Raw genomic sequence first — 26,971 nt, 5'->3', positions numbered from 1 at the left:
CCTGCCCAGCCGGGCCCTGGCTACTGGCTAGTTACCGCCTGACGTCAAGGGAACGAGCCAACCCGCGGCAAGCGGCCGGCGGTCCTCGCCTGCCGCGAACTCACAGGCTCTGCGCATGCGCCCGTTGCTGAAGGGGCACGGAGCCGGCGGGGCGGCTGGGGTTCTCTCGCTGCGCATGTGCGAGATGCGGCCCGGCGGGGAGGCGGACGCGCGGTACCGGGGGGGTAGGGAGCGCGGCTGGGCGCATTCGCCTTTCTCCTGCTGTGGGGGGTGTCCTGGGTGTGGTTTCCTCCCTTAGCCAGGCCGTGACCTCGAAAGGAGGGAGGCAGAGCGGCTTCGCGGGGTGGGGGGGCTGCGGGCAGGAGGTCCGTGCGGCGGAGGAGGGAAGGGGGATCGATAGCACCGCGGCTCCTGTGTGTCCGTTAAGGAGGGGGTGAAACGGCCGCCGGCGCGCCTCCCCGCTGTCCGCTCGGCGGGCGCGGCTGGGCAGGCGCATGCGCGTGTTCCACGCCCACACTCACCCGGGGCTGAGGCGAGGGGGCGCGTACGTGGGCGAGGGAGCAAAACCGGCAGCGCGTACGGTCTCGCCTCCGGCACCGACGAATACCGGGGTGTTCCGAGAGGAACTTACCGAGAAACCTATAACAGCTTCTCACCGTGTTTCCCGCCCCACTCCCACCCCCCCCCACCCCACCCCCCCGAAGTTAAAGGGAAGAGACCGGTATGGTTGAAAACTCTCCAGCCCCATTGCCAGAAAGAGCAATATATGGATTTGCTCTTTTTTTAGGATCGTGGTTTGGCTTTAGTAAGTATACTGGCTACTGAATACTTCACCGAAAAGTGTTGCTTTGCTTACGAGACAAATGTAATTCCGATAAGACCATTTGAAAAGAGTCAAAGTTGTATTACACCACTTATTGTATGGGTGCGTGATGAAGGACTAAATGAGCATTACTTGCCAGACCTGTCAGTTGTTTACAAAGATCTGTCATTGCCTTTTGTGATTTCCTCATGTATTGTCTGTCTTTAACCTTACTATGGGGTCTTTAATAGTATTACAGAGTCAAATTATTTTAAAAATTATCTGCATTCTCATTTTAGTAACTTCTTTACTTGCATTGCATGCATTGTCACTATTCAGTAACCATCATAGATAGATAGTAGTGTAGCCAACCTACATAGATAGTAGTAGTGTAACCTTTCCCACCCAAATACTGGAAAAAAAAAAAAGTCAATCTGGTCAACAGCAATGGAAAATGATTAGGGTTATACCAGCATTTCTCTGCTGGTGTGACAGGTGCTTTAATATTTCACTGGGGAGATCTTGCATGGCCACAACAAGACCAAGGCTTGAGAGGGTGAGAACGCTTTTTCAACAGAAGAAAAGGTGCTGCAAATATACTATAGTCAAATAATAAACTAGGATCCTGCTGTAAGTCCTTCTCACCCTTAGGAAGTAAGTAGAAATGAAAGTAAGTTGGTTTCTATTCCTCTCACAGGAAGTCACTGCAGTTCTGTAACTTGTGTCACTGGCTACTAACCTGTTCCCCTCAAGTTTTGTTAAACCTTACTCTCTAGATTTGTTGTTAGGGAGCAAAATTTCTCAGTATTGGTTTTGTTGACATGAGAATGATTAACTTGCAAGAATCAGAAAGGATTTCCAATAACTTGTTCTGAACAGTTCCATCCAAGCACTGCAATTCTACCAACTTCTCTTTCAACAAAATGACCCACTTTCTGCTTTAATGTTTTCTGCATTCAGTGTCATTTGGCATCCTTTTACTGATGTTTTTTTTTGTTCTGCAGTTCAATGTGCAAGAAAATAATGTCTGTCTACATAGGAAATCAGAAACTAAATGTTAAAGCAAATATAAAAATGATATCATATAACTGGCTACAAAACATTGCCCCCATATTGGGCAGGTTTTGTGTCTGAGAGGCATTTTCTACAATGTTTTGGTAGAGCTATTTTGGTTTAAATAGTGTAAAAGCAAAGTATTTTCTCAGCGTGTATCAGTAGGGGAGTATTGCTCTAAAACTTAGGAAGTCTAAAACAGTATCAGTTGTACTATTATGACTTCTTAATTCTTTTGTGCAGTGTTGTATCTTATCTGGGCATATGTTCCTGAGACTTGGCTGTTCTCATTGGGACTAACATACTGGCCTCAAAAGTAAGTTCAACCAGTTAAACTCTTTAGCCTGAATATGTATGAGTATAGAACACCCTTAATTATTGTCAAATAACAACACTTTTTTTTAAATAGTGGTCTTGTGTTTAATCCAGTTTTTCCTGATGATAAAGGACCGTAATCTTTGTGAAGCGTTATTTTACGTAGATAAGTAGCTATGATGAAAATCTTTTATTGTGTAATGAAAGAAATACTATTTGAATATTTTATGGTAAATTTGACATTTTGTTTCCAGGAAGTTTGTCAATGAAAACACAGTAAACTTTAAACTGTAATTAAAAAAATAAAAGCCTTCTGTAAGGAATCTATTTGGTGGTTTATACCAAACTAGCTAGTGACTCTGCAGTCAGTAATCTTCTTTGGAGGGGCCAGGGTCCATATTCAGAGATGCTGTTTCTTTTCCTCCTGGCTAAGTTTGTGCTAGATACAACCACTACATTAAAACTGTTATATCATTAGGTGTTTGTTGTTATGATATGTAAATTTTAAAATCTTTTTCCTCAGGTACTGGGCAGTTGCTTTGCCAGTGTACCTACTAGTTGCTATAGGAATTGGTTATGTATTACTTTTTGGTATTAACATGATGAGTACAGCTCCACTTAACTCCACACATACCATTACAGGTAATTTTACTGGTTTTTTTTTTAAGATTTTCATACTTAACTGATAAGTTTTATAAATATATATATGTAGCCATATATAATATAAATCAAATTTTAAGCATTTAAATATTTTGATCTAGAAAAGGAGTTATTGAAAGTACCGAAGTATTAGAGTGAAAAGATAGCCACAAGCCTGACTCTTTCCTCTTTGCTATCTTATGGCAGTGGTTTCCAACTAGTAAAGTGTACTTTGTTAGTAAAACAGACAACATTAGCGGAGCAGGGGTTAGGCATATAAAGCTCTCCCAGGCATGTACCTTGCATTACAAACCAGTGAAGAGTGTCATTGGAAGGAGGGCATGAGTATCTACCTGGCAGTGGCAGAAGTGGGAAGGCATGCAGAGTCGAGGTGGTGCGAAGGAGGATGCTGCAGTATTGAGACCTGATCAGATGTTAGTAATTTCCTGTCTAAAAAAGCTGTTACTGAGTATTTCTCTCAACTTTTGCGTAGCCTTTACTCCTGCCAAAGAGGCCTGTTCTAGGCATTCACAATATTCTCCAGGCAGCTGCATCTTCCTCCACATGAGGAATTCCACCACTATTTGCAGGTGGCCATTTTTGTTAGAAAAAATGCAGACAGTAAAATTTGGCAAGAAAGTTACCTATTGCTAAGACTGCTGAAGTTGCATCGTTTTGACAAACTACATACATAGTATTACATTACACTGAACTGCTAAGGAAAAAAATTGGTTAGGGCTGTAGTTCAAATACATTACGCCAATGCTTCTGTCAAGAACTGCCATTTAGTCATCCCTGTGTTCCTGGCTACTCGTTCACACTCCCATGTCACCCTCTCATTTGGTGTCAACCCAAGACTTTGTGTGGCTGTATGGCAGGTGGGATGGGGGACCTACTCTGTTTGAAAAACAACTATATTTGAAAATTTTCTTTTTCAGAGGGAGCAGTTCCGTAATTGTGTTCAAAGTGCACTTGTAAAAATGTTTGTGCTATTATAGGAATGGGTGCTGTGTAGTGATGGGAACAAGCAGCCAAGATAAGGGGAGGGTGGACAGCATCTCTCTGTGGAAATCCTAGTACAAAGTATTCAAACTACAGACTGAGCTGTTCACTGGGGGGGTTTGTTTGTTTGTTCTTTTTATCTTTGGGTAGTTATGGTTTAATGTCATACAGCATCTTAAACCAAGCAAAGTCCCATACAGTGATTTCAGCAGGAGGGTAGGGTTGATTTTTTTCAAGGGCTGTGCTAATATATGTTGATATAAAGCGCTTCTGGGTTTCTGGTGACCATCTCATTATACCTTGGCAAGATGGGGTTTTCAGCATTGCTTACAGTAGCTGAATTTATACAGTGTTGCATTATATGACATTTCTTGAAAGGAAAAAAATCTTTAATATGTGGAATGTTCTCATTGTCTCCTGTAGATAACTATGCAAAAAAGCAGCAACAGAAGAAATTTCAAGAAGAAGCAATTCCAGCATTGAGGGATATTCCCATCAGTGAAGTAAACAGAATGTTTTTCCTTCCTGAAAAAGGAATCTGCAATAGCAGATAGTCATTATTAAGATCTGTTTGAATAAAGGATTAGTAGAAGTGTTACATAAGGAAATCAAAATGTCTCCGATCTAAAAAAACCCCCTCTTTCTGCTTGTAGAACAAAGCTTTTTTTTTTTTCTGAATTTCTAAGTAAATCGATATTAACATATTTCATTGAGATGGCTTGATTTTATTATTATACATGCACCTTAATAACCTGCATTGGTATGAGAATTATGCCACATTAATTTAGCTAACCGTTCTTGTGAGTTTAAAATAGCGTTCTGTTACTTGTAGATTTCTGCTTGTAATTTCCCTCTGAGAGTGAAAGAAATAGCTTTTGGATGTAGCTTACTTCTATTTCCCTTTGAATTCAGGGAGAGAAAATGTGTTCTGCTAGTCAAGTGCTTGAGGATCTTTTTTTTACAACTTATGTTAATTTGAAATGTTTACATTGTAAATATACAGTTTTCATTTGTAAATATTAGTTAAATGTAGCTAACACTTATTTAGTGTTAGCCGTTTTTCTGTGGTTCTATATTTGTCCTGGGTAAAGGTGTATAGTGGTCCATTTTTCTTTACACAATTCTTTACTGAGCAAACTATGTTGATTCCAGCGCCGCGCCAAATTGGTGGGCTTATTAAAATAACAAGATTACCGGAAATAAGGAAGGTGGGTTGTGAAGATTTTCTGAAACAAGTCTTGAAATGACATTTTTTTAAACCATTCTTAAGAATACTGGAAACTAGGTTCAAAGAAATTTCTAGAAATACAGGAACCAGCAGGTCCATCTTATTAATCTAGGCTATAGCACAAAGCACAGTAACTTGTTATGGCAGTGGTTCAGATGTTTCTTAAACAGTGAATTTTCTTTCATGTATGTATTACTGAGCAGAGACACAATTTGTATTTCTTTTCTTCCAAGGGTCACAAACCCAGTTATTACTGGTTTTAATCTATTTATCTTCAGTAGTCAAGGTTATTTAGTTTGGTTATAAAGACCAGTGAATAGAGCCTCATTACTGTTTGTTAGGTCTGTAAGCCAACTTCTGACCAGCAGAGAATTTAGTTAAACACATCATTGTGTCATTAAAAGATAATAAGAAATTTTTGAAAATTTGTATGAAGAATCTTATGCCAGTTCTTTAGAAATTGGTCAAAACAACCATCAGTTGCTGTGGGAAGTCTTAAGACCTGGTAACAATCGATCTGGTATGAATATGAAATTTGTAGTTTCTTGGTCCTCTAGTCTTCAGTAGCTTGCTATTTTTTTCAGCCTCATTTGAAGAAAAAAACTATGCTAGGTATTACGGGTAGGAGAAAAATACCTTCTAAATGCAGGAAAAAATGCTTTTCAACATTTCACTCTGACATAGTAGATTTTAGGTATATTGTTGTTTGGGAGCATTTCGTAAGAGTGAATATTTTTACCTAAGCCTAATGACTGTAAATTAGTACAATGTTTATTTGTTTGATAGTTGTAGACTTCTTTGTGAAGCTTTGTGTTTTAATTTGCCCCCAGTTGCTATTATTTCCCCCTCCTGCCACAATTTTGCCCTTCTCTTAATTTTAATTTACATGCTCAAACACCCATATATAGGGTAAATTCAAGATTTTATGATCAACAGACATGAAGATGTATTTACTCTTTTTAACAGTTCTCTAATCGCATTGTAGACACTGAAGTATTGACTGTAATCTTTTTTTGTGTGTAACTTCTGCCTGTGTTCAATGTTCCTTTTGCTTTCTGAGAAAGCAATTTCATTTTTTATTCTAAATTGACAACAAGTGAAGGCCACGTTTCTGGTGTCATTTGATGTAAGGATTAATTTAGTCCCCTGTTAAGGATACCCAAATCCCTTCAGGATAAAGAAAAGCTACTGGAAAATGCCCACAAGCCCTGAAAGCATACAAATTAAAGGACCGTAAACCTTGGACAAAGATTGTATCAGTGATGAATCTGCCATTTCATTTAATGGTGGACCTCACAATTATGGGAAAACTAACAGAGGCACCTAAGTGAGTAGGCAAACTGGGGCCATTTGTTTAAGTAAAACTTGCAGGCATGAAACTCAATCTTTGCTTTTCTGTCACTACTGTGTAGTGGTGCTTCAAAGACACTGTAGTGACCTTTTCTTCAACTTAGGAGTAATGGTTGACACTTCAGAAATTGCCTCTGTGATCAAAATAAAACCAGGTAACACAGTGTATATGGGCTAATAAATACATTGTAGGGAACTGCAGGTGTTTGGGATCCGTCATTTCATGGTCTTGCCTATGACTGTAATTAAGAAAAAGATACGCACCTCTGCCAGCAAAGAGAAGAGAGAGTCTGCCTTTTGTAAATATACAGCACACTTATAGTTATTTAGTGGGATTTATATAGATTTTGCCTTAGATATTATTCAGAAAAAAACCTGAAATGATTGAACTGTGTTGCTAGTAGTGCCTTTCTTTACAAAACATACCTGTTCAAAGACTGGATATCAGGTATCCATTCTTCTCAGAGTCTGAGGAAAAACTAAGTAAAGAAAGGCAAAAAACTAATTTTGCCCCCATTTTCACCCTTCTGACTTAGTGACAGCATATTGTTATAGCACAACCAGTAGTAACCAATAGTTAGACCAACTGCATTGTCGCTGCTGAAATAAACCGAATGATGAAACTTCAGCTGTGCTTTTTAATGCAACTTCTAGGATTCTTCCGCAGTTTTTATCGTATTGGAGACTGATGGTATTTTACACATCTTGCTATAAACTTAATTTTGTAAGACAGGTTCTCCCCAGATGGTATTTGAATGAATGTGTGTGTAAACATGTCATAAAAAAAACAACAAAGTTGCACTTTCAAATTAAAAGGTTGCATGCCAAAGGAAATAATATAGCCGTGGTTGTCAAATTTCTGTAAAGGTGGTAGAGTATGTCTCTCTTCTTTCAATCTTAGCCATAAAGGGAAGGGTAGTAACAACACAGATTATATTTAGGTTGAGAGGTATTGAAAGAAAAAACTTTAGAGTCATGCAAATGATTAAAAAGGAAGCTATCTTGGATTTTGGTCTTTTGCATTGCAGTGTATTGAATGCCATAAGCTTGGAGGCTTCAGTGCAAATACAGAGTGTATGCATGTGAAGTAGCAGAAGAGTGAAATTCTTTGTGTATCCAGATAATTTCATTTTTATTGTAAGCATTAATCAAGTATTTTGCCATTGAGATCAACAGGGAGCTGTAGTAAAAGAGGTAAAAGCTCTGTTGCAAAGTTCAAAGGTATACAGCATGTAGAGTAAAATATGCAAGCATGTATGAGTAAAAAGCTAGCACAATTTTGTGTGTGTTTGTGTTTACTGTTCCTACAGGATGACTGGAATGAGAAAAGGAAAGTAAAAGAAACACAGCATCACAAATATTACTTTAGCTTGTAGGCATGAAAGTGATATCCTTGCAGGAAGCAGTGCTGAGGGAAGAAACTTGTTTCAGCAGTAGTAAAATGGAGTCATCTTTCTCCTTGAGATATGCAGGTATACTTCTACCTAATGCATTCTGAAGTGTACAGGCGATCTTAAATATTTTGAGCATACTATGGAATGTTGTCAGCTTGATTTGATGATCTTTAAAATAACCATTGTTTGTGACTGGGGCTGGAGAATGGGCTAAAAGGTGAGTAACAAATTATATTAGTCTGGATTTTTCGATGGCAAAAGTTCAGATATCAGTAAGTACAAAGACCCTCATATAAATCATAAAGCTGTAATATTAAATGTTTATACTGTTGCTGCAGGCAGCATTTCTGTAAATTTAGAAATTGGCCTGAATTGGGAGGGCTCATACTGCCTGCCATGCAGGTACTATGCCTGAAGCTTTTCTGAGAGTAGGAGCAGGGAAAAATGTATGTATGTTTTAGTTCCATAGTGTAGATCTCTTTGTGGTACTCCGGTTGTTCACTGGTACACCTCTGTGCTGGGTAGTCTATAAACATTAAAAATGCACTCTGCCACCAAGGGCAAGTAAAACGTATACCAGGCGAGATGGTGGTAAAGTAATAGTAATAGGTTTTGTTGTTCTTTTTAGTGGGCCTTAAGATGCTGTAAGTTAAATGGGGCAAAGTTAGGCTGAAAAGATACCTTAATGAAGAGAAGGGACCATAACTGTAGGAACAGTGAACTTACCATCTCTGACAAAAATATGAGAATGGAGGTAATGGTGAGGTAGTCTAAATAATGTTCGAGTATTCTTCCTCTTCTCCCCAGCTCCAGCTGTCTGTCCCAGGAGGGTGTAACAAATCAATGTCTTGGCTGTATCTGTAGCAATTCAGTTTTATAAGAGTGGTAAGAAGCTATGAGATCTTTGCCCTAATATAGTGTTTCTCTAATACTTAATTCACGTTCATGCCAAAGCTCAAACCTACAGGTACAATGAGAAAGTCACCCCTAAAGCTCTTTTTCAAAAGACTTTTTGAATACTTGATTTCTTTACCAAGCAGTTTCTCTGGACTTCAGTTTCATTTGTGGGTATAAATGATAAAGTATTTCTGACTTACAAACAGAATAGTTAATAAATGATTTTGTGTAAATATGTTTTGTTCCATAATGCACCTTTTCCATGGGCACTTGAGTCTGAATGGCTAAAATGTTTCATGCAAAGTCCTGCTTGCTGCTGTACTGTTAGATTTCCAGTCAGCTCTAAAACAACTGAGATGAACGGGGGTTTTTGTATCTCTCCCTCTATTCATAAATTGAATCGTATTCTGAGGAGAAAGATTTGGAAGCATTTAGTCTTGTTCTGCCAGTTTCCTTACAGAATGATTGCCAAAGTAAATTTTGTTGGTATGCTGTGCAGTTTATGTATCAACTTAATTCTCAGCCTTCTGCTAAAAGCAGCTGATCCAGTCTGGAAAGTATGACTATATGGAGTGTAATTAAATGGTAGATGTTTCAGTGAATTGTGTGGATTTTTTGTCTAGAGCTCATAAAACCGCTATTGTGAAGATTGCCTTTTCTCAGTTGTGGCAATTTAGTCCTGCTACTGTTGTTATTCTCTCAGTATAAATGTAGCTTAGAAAAAAAAGTTGTTCTGTGATAGTTCTTTTTCTCTTAATCCAAATTATTACTGCATCATATTTAGAAAGAATACTCAACAAACTTTAATTAGTCATGCGAGGATACGCTTATCTTGGATATATGTATCCTTCAAGAGGTTGTCTTAAAAGAGCTTAGAAGTAGAATTCAGGACTGTTTTATGAACATACTTTCATTTTGATTTTCATGTGAATACATACAGTAGAAATATAAAAATGTAGACATTGTCTAGATACCTCTCCAGCATTCATGTACCAGTAGAACATTAACTTGTCTTTTACTATCATAATTTTGGACAATGGAAATCAAAAGGTAGCATTTGCTGGAAGTGTTACAGCTGTTGAACTACTAAGGGAAGTTCTGTGGAACAGAAATCTTGAGCCAACAATTTAATCTGGAAAATGCTATGTTTCTGGTCTTGTCTTTGAAGTAGTAACCTCACAATAAACTCATTCTTTGGGGATGCTTTGTTATCTTTTTCCTGTAAGTGATGGATGATTCTAAGGTCACTGAAAACTTAACAAGGTCAAATTGCAGGTGAAGTAACAAACCAGAACTGAAAACTGAAAGTTAACTGCAGTTGAATAACAGAGATGCTATATTACTTCACTTTTAATCTTCTCTTAATTATTAACAAACTGGTAAGGGATCGCAATGTACACTTTATTTAAGTGTGCAAGTAAAGGTATGTTGACATTGTAACATGAAAAGACAGTCAGTTACTTGACAAAAAAAAGTGCTGGCCCGATGGGAAAAGGATAATACAGTTTTGGCTTCCTCTAATGACTGTAGTTAAATATTACCAATAAGGTAAATAGTGCAGTAATACTACCTTAATTTGAAAATGGAATTTGACAATACAGGGGAAGCCAAATCGAATGTGTAGCAGAGACTGAGAAATTGGATCAGTTTAGGCCGATACAATGTTGTCAGATCTCAGCAGATGTGCAAGATTATTTATTTTGATATTTCTAACAGCCTTTGGTAAGACTGTCATCCATTATCTGATTATATTTTTCTAATAATGGTGTCTGTTCTACTGTCTTAAAGAACACGCTTCTCTTAAGATACTTTTTTCTGTTTCAGAGGCATAGATTTGTATCAGCACTTGCTTATGTCATTAAATCTACATCTGAAGCATCCAGGATGTAGCCCATTTATGAACATTAAAATGGCAGTTTCATACGAGACCAAAGATAGATATAGCTAATATCCTGCCTCCAACACTGGCTGTAAGTGCCTGCTATACTAGCAAGAGCAAAGATTAGGGCAGGAAGCTACTAATGTTTCCCCAGCCTGCAACAATGTGAAACTTCTGAGCCAGATGTTGTTATCTTTGTATTTTTCTTATGAAAGTCTTTCATTTACTTTTTGTAAGTAGGTAAACTCTTACTTTAAACAACATCACAGCATAATCACAAGTTGGGTTAAGTGTTTCCTTTTGTTTTAAACTCGTTGCTCAGTATTTTCATTTGATGTTCAATCATTCTCCACCATCTCCAAGCCACTCAAGATGTTAAAGACTACGTTTATATACTCAAATCATGTCTTCCAGGCTGAAAAGTTCTGATCTGTTTTGTTGTTTGTGTAATCTATATACTTGATCATCCTTCCCCCCCACCCTCTTTATAGCATTAATGTCAAGTATGACTATCACTTCCTAGGATACAGCAGACTTATGGCTCGCGTTCCAGGTAGTCGATCTGCATTTATTCCATGGCCTCCTGTCTGGGATTTCCAAACCACCAGCATTCATCTAAAACTGCTCCTCTTTTCTGCCTAGGAATATTTTTAATGGTGCTGCTGTCCCACTTGGTTTGCTGTAGGTCTGGAAATTCTGGACAAGTTCAAAATGTTCAGATTCTGCCTGGACATGTTACCAAGAAACTTGGAATAAGATGCCCTATCCAGTTATTGATGTAGTAGTTCTGTTAGTATGTATGGGCACTGCCTACGCTGTGTCTGTTCTTTCATGTTGTTTGTTTTACTAGTTACCCCATCTGAAGCTGCTTCTACTGACCAAAGGTTCTTTACCAACACTCCTGAAAAATAGTTAGTATACTGAAACCGATGCTTTCCATTTCTCAAAATATTCAGCAGACTTCACCAACCAAAAATTGACTTAGAACCTGGCAGTGTTCTGGCATGCTGCTGGCGCTTGTCCAGGAGGCTTTTTCATAGATCTCAGTGAGCCACTTGCCACTCCAGACTGGTTGACCACCAGCTGGTGAGAGTACACGACAGGATAACAAAGTTCCGCACAAGTGGAGTGAGTGCCTGGAAGATGATGTGTTGATGCTGAAGATTGGGTATTAACTCCAGACACAGATATTTTAAAGCTTTCTCTTTCTGAAAACTTGGTAACTTCTGCTGGTCATCCAAGCTGCAGTTACTGCATTTTCAGATAGAGCTTTTGAAGATTTCTTTCTGGAGTTAATAAACCTCTGTCACACATAGTCCCACCTGTTGATGCTAATCCTTCCAGCTTGAAACCTCTCCTTCATGCAGGAAGATCAGTCTCAGTTGCAACTAAAGCCAGCCTCCATTTATGTCATGTGGTCCTGTGGATATTAGTTCCTCATTGCTATCCTGCAACGATAGTAACACCAGCTCTTGCTGGGCACCTGTGTCTGCAAGCATGCACTGGTCTTATCTGATGCTTTTCTAAAGAGTAACCACAGCCCACTGCTGGGCACCTGCAGGGCAGGCAGAGAAGCTGTAAAGGAGGAAGTAACAGGCAACATGGTCTCAATAGAAGGGTAAGGATTAGCAAGGAAGAACTTACAGAGTGTTTCTTCTAGATAATGGATCCTTAAATGGTGATAATATCTGTAAGGCAAATGGCTGTTCAGTGTAGTGGGTGTGTTACGGAGCACCATGCTGTGTGGGGATTGTGTGGTAGCTACCATTTTCATAGGGATGGAGATGGTTCCCTCAACACATCCCTCCATATTCCAGTAATCCTCAATGAAGGCCTGAACAATTCAGCAGTAACCAGGTTGATTTTAGGTGTCGTAGCACAGATTAAAATGGCAGCACGCATGCACACAGCGGTGTCTTAAAAGGTGAGAAAAAGTCCTGCTCGGGACTCGAGGTGAGGGCAGAACTCCAAATGTTGGGAGTGAACTCGGTGAGCATTGATGGAGCCTAGAGCTTCTTGCAAGGAAGAAGTTGAGGCTTAATGTACAATAATTTGACCATTGTAGGGAATATGTCATCGCTGACCTGTTCAGTGATCTTGGATGCTTTTCTGTTTGTGCTACAGCCTGAATAATGATGAAGCTGGAGCATAAATAATTTTAGGATATCTTATGAGAGAAGTGAAAGACCTTTAAAATGTCTGTATTTTAGTTCCGTAGGTTGGGAAGTGAAGTTGTGGAGATGATGAATGAGTGAAATGTAAAAGCTGAATTTTTATGTGTCACACTAGGGTTTACAATTTCAACTAGTTCTTGTAATTCCATATATTATAGGATACTGTCTCCTTGGGTAAATTTAATTAATAGATCCACTTTTTAGTTTGTAAATGGAGAATTTTAAAAAATCCTACATTCTAATATGTTCATTCATTTGGAATCCTAATTTGCTAGACTTACAATTTATAACACTATCGGTTTGACAGTATGTTGTACTAAGAGGAAAATCTGACACACACATTAAGTGGTTCTTATAACTCTCTGACCTTATCTACACCACCAACAGTAGTGTAGAAAAGGCCAAGAATCTTGGATTCTGCCTTTGCCTTGTCTCTGGGGAATCTGTGGCAGTTTTGGTTAGAAATAAGATACCTAAAGCATAATAATTCTGAAACATAGTGGGGCCAGATAGCTAATCCTTGAGCTAATTAAAAAATGCTGGCATAGCAAGATAAGTACTGGAAAACTCTCTGAGCATACACAATTTATGCAAACAAAAGGTTAAGCACAGCAGATTATACCAAATCTCTGAATGAAATAAACTCTACCGAAAAAGCAGTTTTTGCTAGTGGAATAACAGTGTTGGAATAAATGTGTCTATATTGTACATAACATACAGATGCTTATGAAAATTAGTAACTTAAGTCTTCCTGAACATCAGTTTAAAAGAAATACCAAGGTAGTAAGATACACCTCCAAACCCCACTAGATGGGAATTAACAGTAGGTCAGTTATGTTAAAATCATAGATTCAAGCGCACTAAGCTATAGAAATAAGATTTTAATATTGTGGTGAAGACAAAAAGGTAGCACATAATGCATGTTTTAATGTGTCATTAAATTAAATCATAGTTTTTAATCAAGGTTGACTTTTTTTCTGATTGACAAAAAGGCACTTTTCTGTTTACAGGGGGGAAATCTGATAGTTACAGAATGACAGGACCCCAGAAAATATCACAATTGTCGTTTAGAACTTGTCTTGACAGGGGATTATACTGGAAATGCATTAGGTCAATTTGGCATACAGCATTTATATCAGAATAAACATGCCCCAGGGAGCTAATAAGCAATAGTCTTTGCATTTTAAATAATGTATTGCTTAAATTCAGACATTGTGTTTCAAAGCCTTTGGGTTATTTCAGGGCTGTACATTATATTATTTTGCCTCATAATCAATCCTTTTTTCATTTTATCAGGACTGCAATGTAAAAAATAATGAGTAACTAGGTACAGTGCTCTTAATGTTCTTAATCCATGTTACTTACACCAACTTGATTTAAACCTTATAATCTTTCGTTCAGCTTCAGGGTTTTATTTAAAAGTCTCTCAAAACACAAAAGGATTTCCTTTTAGCTTCCAGTTGCATTGACTCATTCTTCTTGGTAAGATAGTTACAAATAGTTTTCTCATGAGCTTTTATGTAGTTCTTTGTTTGGTCAGATGTTTGCCCATACATTTCTGACAGTTCTTTTTTTATCTCTTGATTTTTTTTAATTTTTTTTTTGTGTTTGTCAAGGCTGACCAGTCTTTGTTATTAGGCTGAACTGATTTCTTCTTCATCTTCCTCAGAGTCGGCATCATCATTGTAGAAGTGAATTGTAGCTTGTACTGGAAAACTCGCCAGAACCTTCTCTCCGATGTTATTAAGAAATTTGTGGGATTTGGACTTGGGCAAATAAAGTCTAATGAGAAAACATATTTTAAGAGAAAAGGTAAAACTATGTGACACTTTCCCAGTTAAGCTAGCTTGAGTATTAAAACCTATTTTTATCTTTCTTTGGAGAGAGAAAAATCCTGAGGTTCCTTGTCTTTTAAAATAAAAATTGCTAACTAAAAGGTACCGTTGATTTTAAGTTACCTCAGTTGCTTTGGGCATATTGTGTATTGGATTCATCTAAGGTCCAACCCTGGTCAAATGTTGCCAGGGCAATGATGTGTGCTTGAGATGGTTTGGTTTGGTTTGGTTTTTAGCACAGTTCAGAATGGAAGTGTCCCACGCGACCGAGGGAAGTTTGAGGAATGTTCTGGGATTCTGGAATTCAGATCAAGACACCAGGTTAAGATTGGGGTGGGTTGCCTGTTGCACAGAGGTTGATCTTAGTGGGTTTTGTGTCTCCAGGTGGAGGAGGTGTACACTGAGAGAGATTTATTTCAGAATTCATGTTGTTTTGTATTGAAATCATAGATGTCTTAATTTACATTTCAGGTTTTCACCAGCTTTCCCACTAAAGCAAAACTTATGTGGTCTGTGTATATATGTATGTGTTTTTGTGTGCGTATGTATGTACATCTCTTCCTCTTCATTCCACTTTGGCCAGTTTTCAATTAAATTTGCCAGTGATAAAGGTCACACAGAATTTAAGCTTCTGCAACTTTTATAAAAACAAGTGCTTGTAAAGAAGAGGGATATTCCATTAATTTTCCTCCTCTAAACAAAAAGTCCAAATCAGGAGTTTCTACTTCATTAAGCCTTAAAGAATGCAAATGTTGGTGAAAACCCTTTACCAGGAGTTCAGCTTTTATTCAAGAGCAAATTTAGGCAAGCTCAACACAGATCTGTAACAAGTCACATTCCATTAGCAGCTGTTCATGTTAATTATTTGGGCTTTGTGGGCTTGTTATCATATTAATAAATGTAAATATAAATTAGATGAGGCAGAAGAACATTGTTTTTTTTAAGAGTACTTTTTTTCTTATTTTCATTATTAGCATATTGTTTCAGGTTCTGTTCAGCCTGGGCATCTTTCCTTGTGGAGGGATAAAAATCTATGGAGGCTGGTGAGTAATTAAACTGCATTACTAAAAAGAGATACTCCAGAGACAAACTGATACTTCTCCTGAGAAGGAATATGTTTTGTCTTGAAAGGTGTCACTTTTCCTGTATCAAATGATGGGATTTAACTCACCTCACTGGATGTTGAAACCCCAGGGCTCCTTTTGATCTAAAATTTATTAGTTGACCATCCAGTTCTGTCTGTAAAGAGACATATTTATTATTTAGAATAGGCTAAAAATAAAGATTTCACTTTTTTCTTCTACAGGTAACTGTAAAATTCTACAGTAATGTTGCTTTGTTTGCTGTGCTGCATGTTGTTTTACTCTGACTAAGTGTACTTCAGAGAATATACGTGCCCACAGTCTGCCAACAGTTGCACATTTAACAAAGCATTTGAACTTGTACATTTTATGAGCCATAAAGCCATGAAGTTGTACATTTTGCTTAAGTTCTTATGGAATGTCTGTAGCAACTGGTGAGCTAATAACACCACCAAATGGAAGTTCAGTGATTAGAAGAAAAATGGATTTTCAATCAATTTAAAGGATCGGGAGGTTAGGGTTTTATAAAATACCTCTTTAACTACACTAACCAGTAGTTTGGGGTTGGAATGTTCAAGTTGGCAAGCTTAACTGTAATCAGAGATCACACAAGCATGTTAAGAGTCCAAACAGTAAAATCAAGAGACAACTGGCATCTCATATTTCTATGCAAACAGCGATAAAAAAGCAAGCATTTTTGATACAACAGAGTAGGTAGCAAAAATATATTTTAAATATCAAAATTAAATTTAAGCACAGAATAAATTCCTTCAAATTAAAGTGACAATAAAAACCAATAATTTGCAAATGTTAATGTTACTAAATCCTATTAGGACTACAAATGTGGAACGTAAACCTGAAAGCATCTCCCAAAGTCACTGAACCCTATCACTTCACCTTGTAGGCATGTATTCTCTTCCATATCTTAAAACAAGAAGACTTATTTTTTCCTCCTATTGCTATAAACTTGATGGTGCATAAAATAGGAAGATTTAGCTTTGCTGTACTAGAACTTCTAGTGAACAGAAGGTAGAAACCATCCACTTTGCTACAAACAGACAAACATGTCTTTTGCCACTGTCAGAGCAATTAATCTATCTTTCTGAGGAAGTAGGTTTTGGCATGGATATTTTAGTGGGCCCCAAAAAGCCCTTGGGCTACGGGCTGATCAAGGAGTCTTACAGAATTCTCTCTGTACCTTTCACGATGGCTTATTTCTCTCATACCCACCTGTTTGTCTTGTAGCCCAAATGATTTGTTTTCAGGTTGTTAGGGTTTTGCTGAGGTTTTTTTGTGTTTAATCAAGAGATTCATTTAGTTTGTTTCCACAGTACCTAATAAAATGGACTCTTCATCTAACTGAACATTGTAGATGTGATCATAACATCTATGTTAAATACCATGTTATTTTTCTCCTTTCATATTTACATTAAAATGAAAAGTCTTTTTTATCTTTATTGACTTGTATTTTCTACTGTCTTCTTTTTGGAATGCATATTGCTTTTTAATAATTATATATGTAATAACACATATTGATTAAACACACATTATATGCTTTTTCTTTTCGGACTATAATACAGCATTTCTGAAAAGCAATTCTAATAAAAGCCAATAAATTGCAAAATGTAACTCAGTTGTTTGTATATAGCAGAAAATATTCAGTGTTAATTTGTAATATGTTGTAGCTATGGCAATAGTAACTTTGAAGTACTTTTCATGGCTTTTCTTCAAGCATAAATAACGACATTTGAATTCAGGTAGTAGGAAAAGTGTTACTTTTTATATAAGGAAAATTATATTATGTATAGGTAACTATAGAGTATATTGTAACACATGTTCTTGGCAATAGGGGTAAAATTATTAGTTTAAATTTTTTTTACCAGTACTTTTATTTTTTAGCGCTTTGCTCTGCATCTTTCAAATTCTCAGGCTAGATTCTTATATGTGTATTCCTAAACATTTTTTTAATTACACAGAGGATATTGAAACTTTTATTTGTTTCACTCTCCAGCGTTTGGAGTGCCTACTGATCTGTAAAGCATTGGCATTTGTATGTAGACATTGCAGAAAATAAAAGTAGCCAGCATGCAACTAACTAGCAAAAACATTGTGCTCAACCCACCTTGGAAGGCCTTCTGCTAGAAACCTCAGTAACTTTGCTGTCGAAGATACCTCTTGCCTTCCACAGCTATGGGATGGAGGTATGCATTAGTGAGCACCTCTTCCCACCTATGCACCACAAAAAGTATCCAAACATCTTTCCTCAGTTGTCGTGACTCTGTTAAAAAGCATACAAAAGGGCTCCTAAAGCCCTCCTTCAGCCCTCATTAGGTCCCAAGCTGCAGAGGCATCTAGGATGCTGAAGCAGTGTGGATGGGCCATAAGGTATGGATGAGAAGGATCTGAGAAGCTTCTGGCAGGAAGGAGAAATGTTAAAAAATTGAAACCAACTGTTTCAGTTATACTTGGCTTGAAACAATGCCAGGCTGTTAGCATGAATGTGGAAAACTTCATATATGGTTTGTTTTTCTCACACAAGTGGGCAGAAGCCTAAGTGTGAATTAAAACTTTTGAGATGGTTGAATATAATTTTCTACAAAAACATAACCTCAATAATAAATCACAAATTCCTAATTTCAGAAACCTTAATTTCTTGAAATCGTCACTGTAAGCATGTACTCTCATGAGAGTAAGACACCTCTCATCCTTAGCAAATTTACAGGTGCCTCTGGCAAAGCTTGGAACACTGCTGGGAAGGTCATTCCTCTGCATGCTTTCCCAAGGTGCCTGCCAGGAGTGTGGCACTCCCTCAGATCTGTACAGTCACAACCTCAGTCTTCAGCAGGCAAAAAGTACAAGGTAAAAAGGTGTTGCACATGTTAGAATATAGTAGAAATTGTGAGTCTTTAAAGACTTGCACTAAGGAGAGTTGTTGTCTTAACCTGCTGAGTCTTTGGTAAAAAGTTGAAGATGTAACTGTGGATCAGATTCTGCAAAAGCTTATGCAGGTGCTTAAAACTAAGCCTGGGAGTAGCACTGTTTCAATAAATTTTTTAAAGTTCACAGCGTTGGGAACTATGTCGCACCTATGTTGAATGTGCTTCAATCTCTCTTAATTTTTGTTCTTTGAACCTAACAAATCTTCCTACATGAGTAAGTAAAACTAATAATCACATGCCTCTCAAAGGCACTTGGCAGTAAGAGCTACTTTTAAAATCCAGTTTTCTCTTGATTTCCTAGCTAGTTTAGCTATAGCAACATCCGTCCCTAAAAACAATCAATAAAATTGTGCACCTGAAAGTATGTTGTTTAAATTTCACCTTAAAGTCATTTTCACTCAAACTCCCCCTATATACAAAATATCATGTACAGACTAGGCCTGAAAATTTCAAACTGAGGATATTCTTATTTTTATAATTAAGCAAAACCCCCCTGCTGTTAAAATAAGGGTTGTTTTGAGCAAGCAGTGCTTTCTGCAACTCTTTAAGAACTGATAATAATTCTATATCTGATACAAAATTAGAGATACTCTTAACTCTTATCATGTCCAAAACACTGTAATTTGAACCCTATTTTCTATCACTGAAGAAATGCATGAAAGAAGAAATGAATAGATGACCAAGCCTCACTTCCTGTGTTCAAATAGTTTCAATTTCTGCACCTGTTTTCTATAAGGATTATTTTCTCCAGAATTTAGTCTCACCATTTGTTGATTCTCTGTCATCTCACCGTCTCTTGCTGTGAGCATCCAGGGCCTCCATAAAGCAAGGCTGCTGAAAGATTAAGTTAGAATAGCGCTCCCACGGTTAATTCTTTGTGGTAATATCCGTACAGTACAGCTCCTTTTGTTAGATTCCACTGGTATCTTTTGAAATAACATTATTTTTTTCTTTTCAACACATTTTGATTTGGTAAATCTGATTTCTGTGGCAATATTAGTGTGTCTTCTCTCTACGATCTGATTAAACAAACTAGACAATGGCTGGCGCATTTTTAACTAAGGTGTCATTTCCCTATAAGATTTCACAACTCAGAGTGGCTGCATTGAAGTCCAAATGATGATGTAATGAATACTGAAATCTTTTTATTTATGCAGCACTGCTACAAAATAAAAAGCAACCCTCCCTCTCTGACAGTATGTCTAAATACAGATTCCATGTCATCACTGAGCGGCTGTTATTTATTGAGTAAGCAACTCCAGCATTAAACTGACATGGGCAATCTGGTCTAATTAGCTTAAGAGAGCATACGCAGTGGTGGATGCTACATCTGCCTTTTGTTTGGTGCAAGGGACTATGATTATGGATGCTCTTTTTAACAGTACTTTCCCTCTCTGCTGCTGTGTAACAGATCCATACAGTTGGGGAAATGGAAGAGTGCTTTCAGATACGAAAGTAAATAAACTTTAAAAAAAATCAGTTATCACAAGCTTAATTTTCATTTACTTCCATTTATAAGTAAGTTCTGAAATATTTGACTGAAAAGGATAAAATATTGGCAAAACAAATAAAATACCTGTTCCAAGTGAATCATTTTCGGAGACGTATTTTGCCCTTTACTTCTGAAGTTGGAAATCGTTTTTTGTTGTCTATTCAATGCCGAAATCGTTACGTTCAAATGACGCTTACAGTCGGAGTTTTGAAAGGAAGGCTGCTAAAAAAAGTCTCCCTGTGCCTGCCTTACCTCTCTGGGTGCTCCCTCGGCCGGGGCGGGTGCTGCTGCTGCCGCTGCTGCTGCTGCTGCTGCTGCTGGGCGCCCCGGGAGCGATGACAGATGCAACCCGCTGCAGCCTGGAGCGGGAGACCTGCAGCTGCACCCTCCATGGCGTTTGATGGTCTAAAGCCTGTGGCAGGCTGGGTGCTTGCCTGGGCCTTTCAGCCCCTCCTTCATCTTGACTCCCAAAGAATACTTACCTAAAACAAACACGGCCTCAGGTAAAAGGAGAGAAACGTCCTTAATGAGATTTCTTTTGATGCCCCCAAACAGTGCACAGATAGGGCTCTCATGTTGGCAGGCTGTCCTGGGGAGAGCACTGCTAGGGAAACAGAGGCTTTTTGTTAATGGGTCAGCAAATCCCATGGAAAATAATCCACGCCCTTTATCTTTCTGTCACTGTTTTACAAACTCCGTATTTGCTCTATATGAAATGTATGATGTAAATACTCTTTTTTGCATGTCTTGGGAAAACTCATCAACATCCTATCCTATAAAAGTGTAACAGAAACTCAAAGAGAATTTTAAATGTAAAATATTTCTTTAAATGACTGAAGTCTTTTCCATGTCCTAACTTTAAAAAAGGTACCAAAAATTAGTGGAGGTGGGAGGATTTGAAGACAGGCCTAGTGACTTTCTCAAGACTATAGGGATGTTCCTTTAATTTGATTGCTATTTCATGGATGGAGAAGAAAGCTTATGCCAAAAAAAGATGACTGTGTCTATCAAAGAATAAGGGTTATGAATGCCATCGCTTTGAGGAATCTTTTATTTCAAAGTATGCAATATATGCTTTAAGCCTACAAAGATTGAACAGAAACAGACTTCTTCCAAGCTTTCTTCCCACTGTTCTCATTCATAGCGTGCATTACTTATTGCCTGTTACATTGTACAAGAACAATTTATTACCTGGTGGGTGACATTATCTGATTTTCATTGTTGTGGTTCATTGCTACGGTTCACTTTGTTTCCTTTATTTCCCAACTACTGCAGAGATGTAAGAGGATTATAAGAACCTAAAGCTGAATTGTCTTTCCACTGGTGCTGTTTACACATTGACATCAAAGGAAGCAGATTCAGCTCCCAAATATAATTGGTTTCTACCATGAACTTTCTTCCCAGAGAGAGAAAAATAATTTAGTTTACTGAACATGGAATGTCCATTGATTATTTAGTACCAATGAGGTCCCTTCTAGCTGACTTAGCTGAAGAAACCATCAAAACAGTCAGTTTGAGAGGGCACTGAAAATTCTCTGTGGGAGTCAGATCCCTCTGAGGTAAGCCTTGTGACTCTTTTTGAAGTTATGATCCAGCTGGAGGTAGCTCGTGTCCAGTCAGCAAGAAGGGGTTGGACTCACAGATAAAGACCACTGGATACATTCCCTTGGAGACATCATTTTCCCTTTAAATTGTTCTGTATTAGAACACATTGCATATATACCTTTGCACGTTTTTGTGCCTTCTACTGATTTGGCTTAAAATTAAATGTCATTCTTCCAATGGGGAGGAGCTTAGGTCAGATTTGAAAGTCAGACTGATTTTCCTACATTGACGCAAGTTATACGGTTTGTGTTATCTACTTGGCACTCCTAAGACTGCCAAAAGTAACAGTGTGACACAGGTTCTCATGTTTTTGAAGTAGGCTTCAGTAACAGAATCTGGGATTCGATTTGTTGAGGTCCAATTCTTACATAAATTTTTCCTGTTCTTTAAAACATCCCTTCTTGCTGTGACAAATAGCCATGTTTTAAACTCAAGGGCCAAAGCCATTAAATGCTGTTCTGGGAAGCAAGGCAATATGTAATAGAGGACTTACAGTCTAAATCTACTCCCTCCCATGTTTAAATACTGTGTGATATTTGTAAAGTTGTAACTAAGTAAATAATACCGTATCTCAGAGGAGAAAATATACGCACAGTCTCAATCACTGTAAACATTTATGTATCAAAATCAGTACAATTATTAGAATGAATAATATGGTGAATAACATTCAAATAACAGAATACATATTCAATAGCAGCATGGGTCTTGAGAAAAAATGGCAAACTTCTTAAGTAACCTAAATTGTAATTAAATATCTTGCTGAATTACAGTCTTAAATACTCATATATAGTTTCATCAGCTTAGTTTTATTTAGACCTAATTTAACTTGATAGTTGAAAGGGAAGTGTGCATTACACAACTGATGTCTATGGTCCTGATCTTGCAATCAGATCCATATGTGAGGATAATTGATTTATCCCTCTGGATAGAATCTGCCAACATGGATATTAGTGCAGGACTAAAGCCTAAACTACTAACATATAGCTCTCTGCAAGATGCAAAGTTACCCTCAATTAAATCTGTCGATAAAGCCCTGCAAGACCAACTTTATTACAAAATTATTGAAAATATAATTTTGTTAATGAAGATATAATGTAATCTTATATAATTACATGTAACACTGTAGAAAAAAATGTCAGTTACTATTACACTGTTGTACTAATTAATTGAAGCATACATCTTTAACTGGCATTTTCATGGAAATCATTAGCTAAATTCAGGTTGCAGATCTGTGGAAAATGGTTTATTCCAGTAAAATATAAGCAGCTGTAAGAGTGTGTGATCTCTAGTTTATGACAAGAAAAAAAAGGCAGTGGTTAGTCCAGTCATAGCTGTCTAATTTTAAGAACTATATTACTTTTTGCAATATACTTAATATGAGGTGCTGTATTTGGTGAAGAACAGTTCACAGAATCGGAAAATGCTGATTCTGTTACAGATGCTTGTCTATTTTCCGAGGAGTCAGGAGTATTTTTCACACTTCTAATACTACCTGAGAATAACTTTGACAGACTTAATTCTGACTTTATAGGAATTAAGTATTGTGTATCAAGAGAGAGATGAGCCATAAGATAATTATTTTGTGTTAATTGGAAGAGGTTTTTTTATCTTTGTGGGAAACCTGTTTTATTCTTTTTTTTTCATGAAAGCACTTGTGCATTTGCAAGAACGCTCAATATAAATTGGTATAGTAAAGGAAACAGGGTAACTCTAAAGCATTTACAGTTTTGAATAATATCTGGTATTGAACAACATGACAGAAGCATTTGTAGCCACTAATAGCATGCAAAGCTCCTCAAAGAGAAATTGTTGGAAAAGCTTTTAGGGGACAGAGAGAGGAGGAAATAGAGTCATTCAGAAAACACAGCAAGGCCAGTCTCGTAATACTGCTTTAAAGTAAAAAAGACACTCACCTATGCTGAGGTTAAATGCTAGAGTTGGCTCCTGAGTTGCCTCCTTTGGGAGCCTTCCCACATGGATGGTTTGAAGAGCTAAGGGAGATTTACCCCCCCCCCCAGACTGAAGCTGGCCTTTCTCCCCCATCGGGGGGATTCTCTCAGCTTGCAGGCAGAATTCAAAATTTAGCCTATTCACTTTCTTTAGGGTTTCTGAATTCTCTTTAAACAATTTCATGTCTCCATGTGTGGGCGTTCAGCATCTTGCAACATCTTTCTGTAATCTTTTCTCTATGACAAAACCCAAGTGTTCTGGGAAGTCTGAAGGCTAATATTACTCACTGTTTCTTTCCAAGGCTTCCTTCCACCTTCCTATAAGGAGGAACTGATTGACATAGTTATTTTAGAATACCTATTTTAGTGAATTTCCTGGTGCGTATGAGGCCTTGGCTTCACAATAAAAAAAAAAGATGTTTCCCAATCTAAAATTCTTAACCTTTTAATTGGAGCTTGTCATGATTAAGTCTAAGCTGCACTATAATAAAAACTAGAAAACTGACAGCAGCTTTATGGCTTCAAATTATTCTAATAAAAAATGTGCCAACGTATGTAGAAACTTGTCTTAAAATGGTGACTGTTTTTGCCTGTATACTGTTCTGCTTTATATTGCCTTCCATCATGAAGTTTTCATTCTGTTTTTTCATTTATTCATAAATTTTTCCAGGGTAAGGGAACCTTAAAAAAAAAAAAAAGAAAAGGATCAAAATATCGTTGATTGCATTTGATGCCACTGCAGGACTAAGCAAAGCATGTTCCTCATCGTGCAAAGGTTATATAAACAATTGTGTTTTGCAGTGTGCTCTGAAGGTCAGCAATGCATGTGCTGTTGAACTATTACAGAGAAAGTGAATTCCAAAGTTGAGAGCTTTCTTTTGAGGTTGTATACTTTGCCTGTTTTCTTTCTTTTGATGTGCCTGGGTAAGTATTTTGACTTCCTGCATAAGATAAAGTCACACAAAGGAACAGTGTATAATGCCAGGTTAGGACCACTGGAGACTTTGTTTCGCTCTCTGTAGAATAGGTACAGGATACAGCAGCAGCACAAGGCTGATATTTCTTAAGCTTGAGAAGGAGAATTATTTAAATTATTTGACCCTCCAACTGAAACTGTCACCCGTTTCTGACATGCATTGTGGAAATCGAAATTATGTCAGCGATTCCTACCATTTTGGATAAGCTTCTGCTGTGGGTGCAGACTTAAAGAAGTAAAAAAAGTCTGTCATGGTACCGGTGGTGTTTCTTTCATATTGATGTCCGCTCCAAAATGTGCAGGATCAATTTGTTCCTTGTTTATCTACAATGCCAGTGTGTTGTTGCTGGAGATCCATTTAGGAAATTGGTCTTTTAGAATACCTGTTTTAGTAAATTTCCAAGCGCATAAAAGGCCTTGAGTTCAGAATAATAATAAAAAAAGTCTCTTCACGCCCTGTTCAGGAAACAATTGTCATGTATCAGTCAGCTACAACTGTTTAATGTTGGCTGCTTCTAGCTTTTTTGCATTTTTCCTCTTGCCTTTTTTTTCCTTCTCTTTTCCCTCTAAATATCTATTTCACCCACTAAATATCTGCTAGGATCAGACTGATATATGTGTTCTTTTCACAGAGTTCAATGTTGTGACTACCTTCCACATAAAATATAAAAATTATTTAATAACTCTTGTGCATAGATGTACCACAGGAATAAAGGATACCTTGTATAAGTTCTCTGTTGCATCTTCTGTAGTGGCAAGTTGTGTTTGCAGCGCTCATGGCACATGCAAATCCTACGGTTTTATTCCCCAACAGGCTGTTCTTCACTCTGGCTTCAGTGACCAGCCCTGCTGAGCCCTGACCTCACCTTTCTTGTGCGGTGAATCCAACGAATCGGCTGAAATCAAGTGCATCTGTTTGTGCCCGCTTTGCCCTCTGGTGGCTACCCTGGAACAGGTGTGGGGCCGGGAGACTGGTGTCTCCATCTGGTTCTGCGATGGAAAGGATACTGCTCCTCTAGGATGCCATGGACCCTGAAGTAAGGTCAGGTGGCAGATCAGAGCTATTCCTGAGGAAGATGAGATCCTTCCCTGTTGCTGCATGGAAACAAGCAATGAATACTTTGGCTCTCACTGTTTTGCCCTCACTGTTTTGCCTACTGGGTATAAACTTTTGTGTGACCCATAGCAGCAAGGGCAAATGCAGCTGACGGGATAGCAAACTGATCTTTACAGTGCAAAAGTCAGTTCAGTTCCCTGCATTGCATCCACACCGTAGATGGCACCATGCATGACATACATAGCTGCAGGGCAGGCCCTCCCCACAACACTGAACCGTTGCATTCATCCAGACCCATTGTCCATCAGGACAGCATTGGCTTTGGAGAGCAGAAGGCGGAGGATTCCCATAGAGGCCGAGCCGTGATGCCCAGGGCGAGAGGGCGCTCCTCCTCACCGCCCCTCATGCCAGAGCCTGGGGACAACTAACGGCGTGAAGAGACAACCCCCGGGCTGGCGCTTTTATATGATTTGTATTTTCTTTACACGTTGTTTCAAAGCATAGTTTTGTATTTTCTGCAGCGCCAGGTGCTACTTCGCGTCAGTGGTTACCGCCGGTTTCGCTGCGTCAGCCGCACGTCGAGCCCCGGCACGGGCGAGCGGGGCGCGAGGCCGCTCCAACAGCCCCCGCGGGCTTTAAAAGGGGCGGGGCGCCGAGCGCGCGAGGCCGCCAGCCAATCAGAGCGGCCGGCCGGCTCGCCCAACCGGCTCGCCCCTTTCTCTTTGGCGCAGGCGGGGCGGGGCGGGGACTCCCCTCGCGGCCGCTCGGCCGTTGCTGGCCGTTGGGAGGTCGGGCCGGCGGCGGGGCGGGGCGTGGGGGGGGGGGGGGGCGGGCGCGCGCGCCATGCTGATCACGCTCTGCTACCTCTACCTATGGGCGCGCTGGGGGCCTTGCTCGGCCGCGCTGATCCGCCGCACCGTGCGCCGCCTCCACCGCTCCCGCTGCTCCTTCACCTTCTGCTGCTGCGCCGGCCCCCCGGCGCCCCCGGCTCGGCAGCTGCGCAGGCAGGTGCCGCCCGAGGAGCGAGTCTGCCTCAGCATAGGAAACAAAGTCTTCTTCACGGACGAGACGCAGGTACCGCCCCGGGCCGTGGGGCTGAGGCCTGGGAGGCGCTGGGGCGGGGAAGCAGCCGTGCCGGGAGCGGCCTCCCGCGTTACCGTGGCAACGGTGAGCCGCCTTCCCCGCCGGGCGCCGGCGGAGCTGCGCGGCAGCCCCTTACCCCACGGCGCCCGGGCGCGCCCCCCGCGGCGGGAGGGGAGGGGAGGGGAGAGGGGGCGGCGCCGGCCGCTGCCGTGGGCTGAGG

General features: G+C 39.1%; 4 protein-coding genes across 13 annotated transcripts in view; 2 read left to right on the top strand and 2 right to left on the bottom strand.

The window, feature by feature from the left end:
* The window catches only part of TTC3 (tetratricopeptide repeat domain 3), a 68,024-nt gene extending 67,604 nt beyond the window's left edge, over window positions 1-420 (bottom strand). For 4 of the 5 annotated variants that reach the window (XM_072846479.1, XM_072846465.1, XM_072846482.1 and 1 more), the window contains exon 1: window positions 36-420. In XM_072846479.1, coding sequence (XP_072702580.1) covers window positions 36-177 — 142 coding nt within the window. In that variant the 5' untranslated portion in view covers window positions 178-420. The remainder of the gene's footprint in view (window positions 1-35) is intronic. The other variant, XM_072846497.1, reaches the window with a different exon arrangement.
* Window positions 117-17,138, top strand: PIGP (phosphatidylinositol glycan anchor biosynthesis class P). 3 transcript variants are annotated; one of them, XR_012039742.1, is made up of 6 exons: window positions 117-213; window positions 705-805; window positions 2,099-2,171; window positions 2,694-2,812; window positions 4,235-7,861; window positions 14,403-17,138. XR_012039742.1 is itself a non-coding variant. In XM_072846613.1 (5 exons), exons 2-5 carry the CDS (start codon window positions 724-726, stop codon window positions 4,363-4,365), a joined length of 405 nt encoding a protein of 134 aa, XP_072702714.1. In that variant the 5' UTR covers window positions 118-224; window positions 705-723; the 3' UTR covers window positions 4,366-9,936. The 3 variants fall into 3 exon arrangements, 1 of the variants encoding a protein (XP_072702714.1); XR_012039741.1 differs by having other exon boundaries at window positions 118-224; window positions 14,403-17,137; XM_072846613.1 differs by lacking the exon at window positions 14,403-17,138 and having other exon boundaries at window positions 118-224; window positions 4,235-9,936.
* On the bottom strand, window positions 13,659-26,882 carry RIPPLY3 (ripply transcriptional repressor 3). 3 transcript variants are annotated; one of them, XM_072846580.1, is made up of 9 exons: window positions 26,539-26,882; window positions 25,332-25,706; window positions 24,806-24,957; window positions 23,600-24,316; window positions 20,334-20,563; window positions 19,354-19,423; window positions 17,773-17,838; window positions 15,740-15,807; window positions 13,659-14,515 (listed from the first exon to the last, which is right to left on the bottom strand). In XM_072846580.1, exons 5-9 carry the CDS (start codon window positions 20,471-20,473, stop codon window positions 14,368-14,370), a joined length of 492 nt encoding a protein of 163 aa, XP_072702681.1. In that variant the 5' UTR covers window positions 20,474-20,563; window positions 23,600-24,316; window positions 24,806-24,957; window positions 25,332-25,706; window positions 26,539-26,882; the 3' UTR covers window positions 13,659-14,367. The 3 variants fall into 3 exon arrangements, with proteins under 3 accessions (XP_072702681.1, XP_072702690.1, XP_072702698.1); XM_072846589.1 differs by having other exon boundaries at window positions 24,806-25,706; XM_072846597.1 differs by lacking the exon at window positions 17,773-17,838.
* The window catches only part of HLCS (holocarboxylase synthetase), a 126,473-nt gene continuing 126,001 nt past the window's right edge, over window positions 26,500-26,971 (top strand). The window contains exon 1 of one of the 2 annotated variants that reach the window (XM_072846515.1): window positions 26,500-26,835. In XM_072846515.1, the coding sequence (XP_072702616.1) occupies window positions 26,512-26,835 (324 nt within the window). In that variant the 5' untranslated portion in view covers window positions 26,500-26,511. The remainder of the gene's footprint in view (window positions 26,836-26,971) is intronic. The other variant, XM_072846524.1, reaches the window with a different exon arrangement.

The sequence above is a fragment of the Ciconia boyciana genome, chromosome 1 (genome assembly GCF_034638445.1).
Source record: "Ciconia boyciana chromosome 1, ASM3463844v1, whole genome shotgun sequence".
NCBI classification, from domain to species: Eukaryota; Metazoa; Chordata; class Aves; order Ciconiiformes; family Ciconiidae; genus Ciconia; species Ciconia boyciana.
The sequence above is the reverse complement of the archived record's forward strand: the minus strand, read 5'-3'. Positions and strand labels throughout refer to the sequence as shown.

Coding starts and splice junctions, on each gene's coding strand:
- PIGP (XM_072846613.1), top strand. CDS start 724: ATGGTTGAAAACTCTCCAGCCCCATTGCCAGAAAGAGCAATATATGGA. Junction 806..2,098: donor AGGATCGTGGTTTGGCTTTA/GTAAGTATACTG, acceptor TCTTTTGTGCAG/TGTTGTATCTTATCTGGGCA. Junction 2,172..2,693: donor CTAACATACTGGCCTCAAAA/GTAAGTTCAACC, acceptor CTTTTTCCTCAG/GTACTGGGCAGTTGCTTTGC.
- RIPPLY3 (XM_072846589.1), bottom strand. CDS start 20,473: ATGGAGGGTGCAGCTGCAGGTCTCCCGCTCCAGGCTGCAGCGGGTTGC. Junction 19,424..20,333: donor CCGAGGGAGCACCCAGAGAG/GTAAGGCAGGCA, acceptor TTAATCTTTCAG/CAGCCTTGCTTTATGGAGGC. Junction 15,808..17,772: donor CTAGCAGAAGGCCTTCCAAG/GTGGGTTGAGCA, acceptor GTCTCTTTACAG/ACAGAACTGGATGGTCAACT.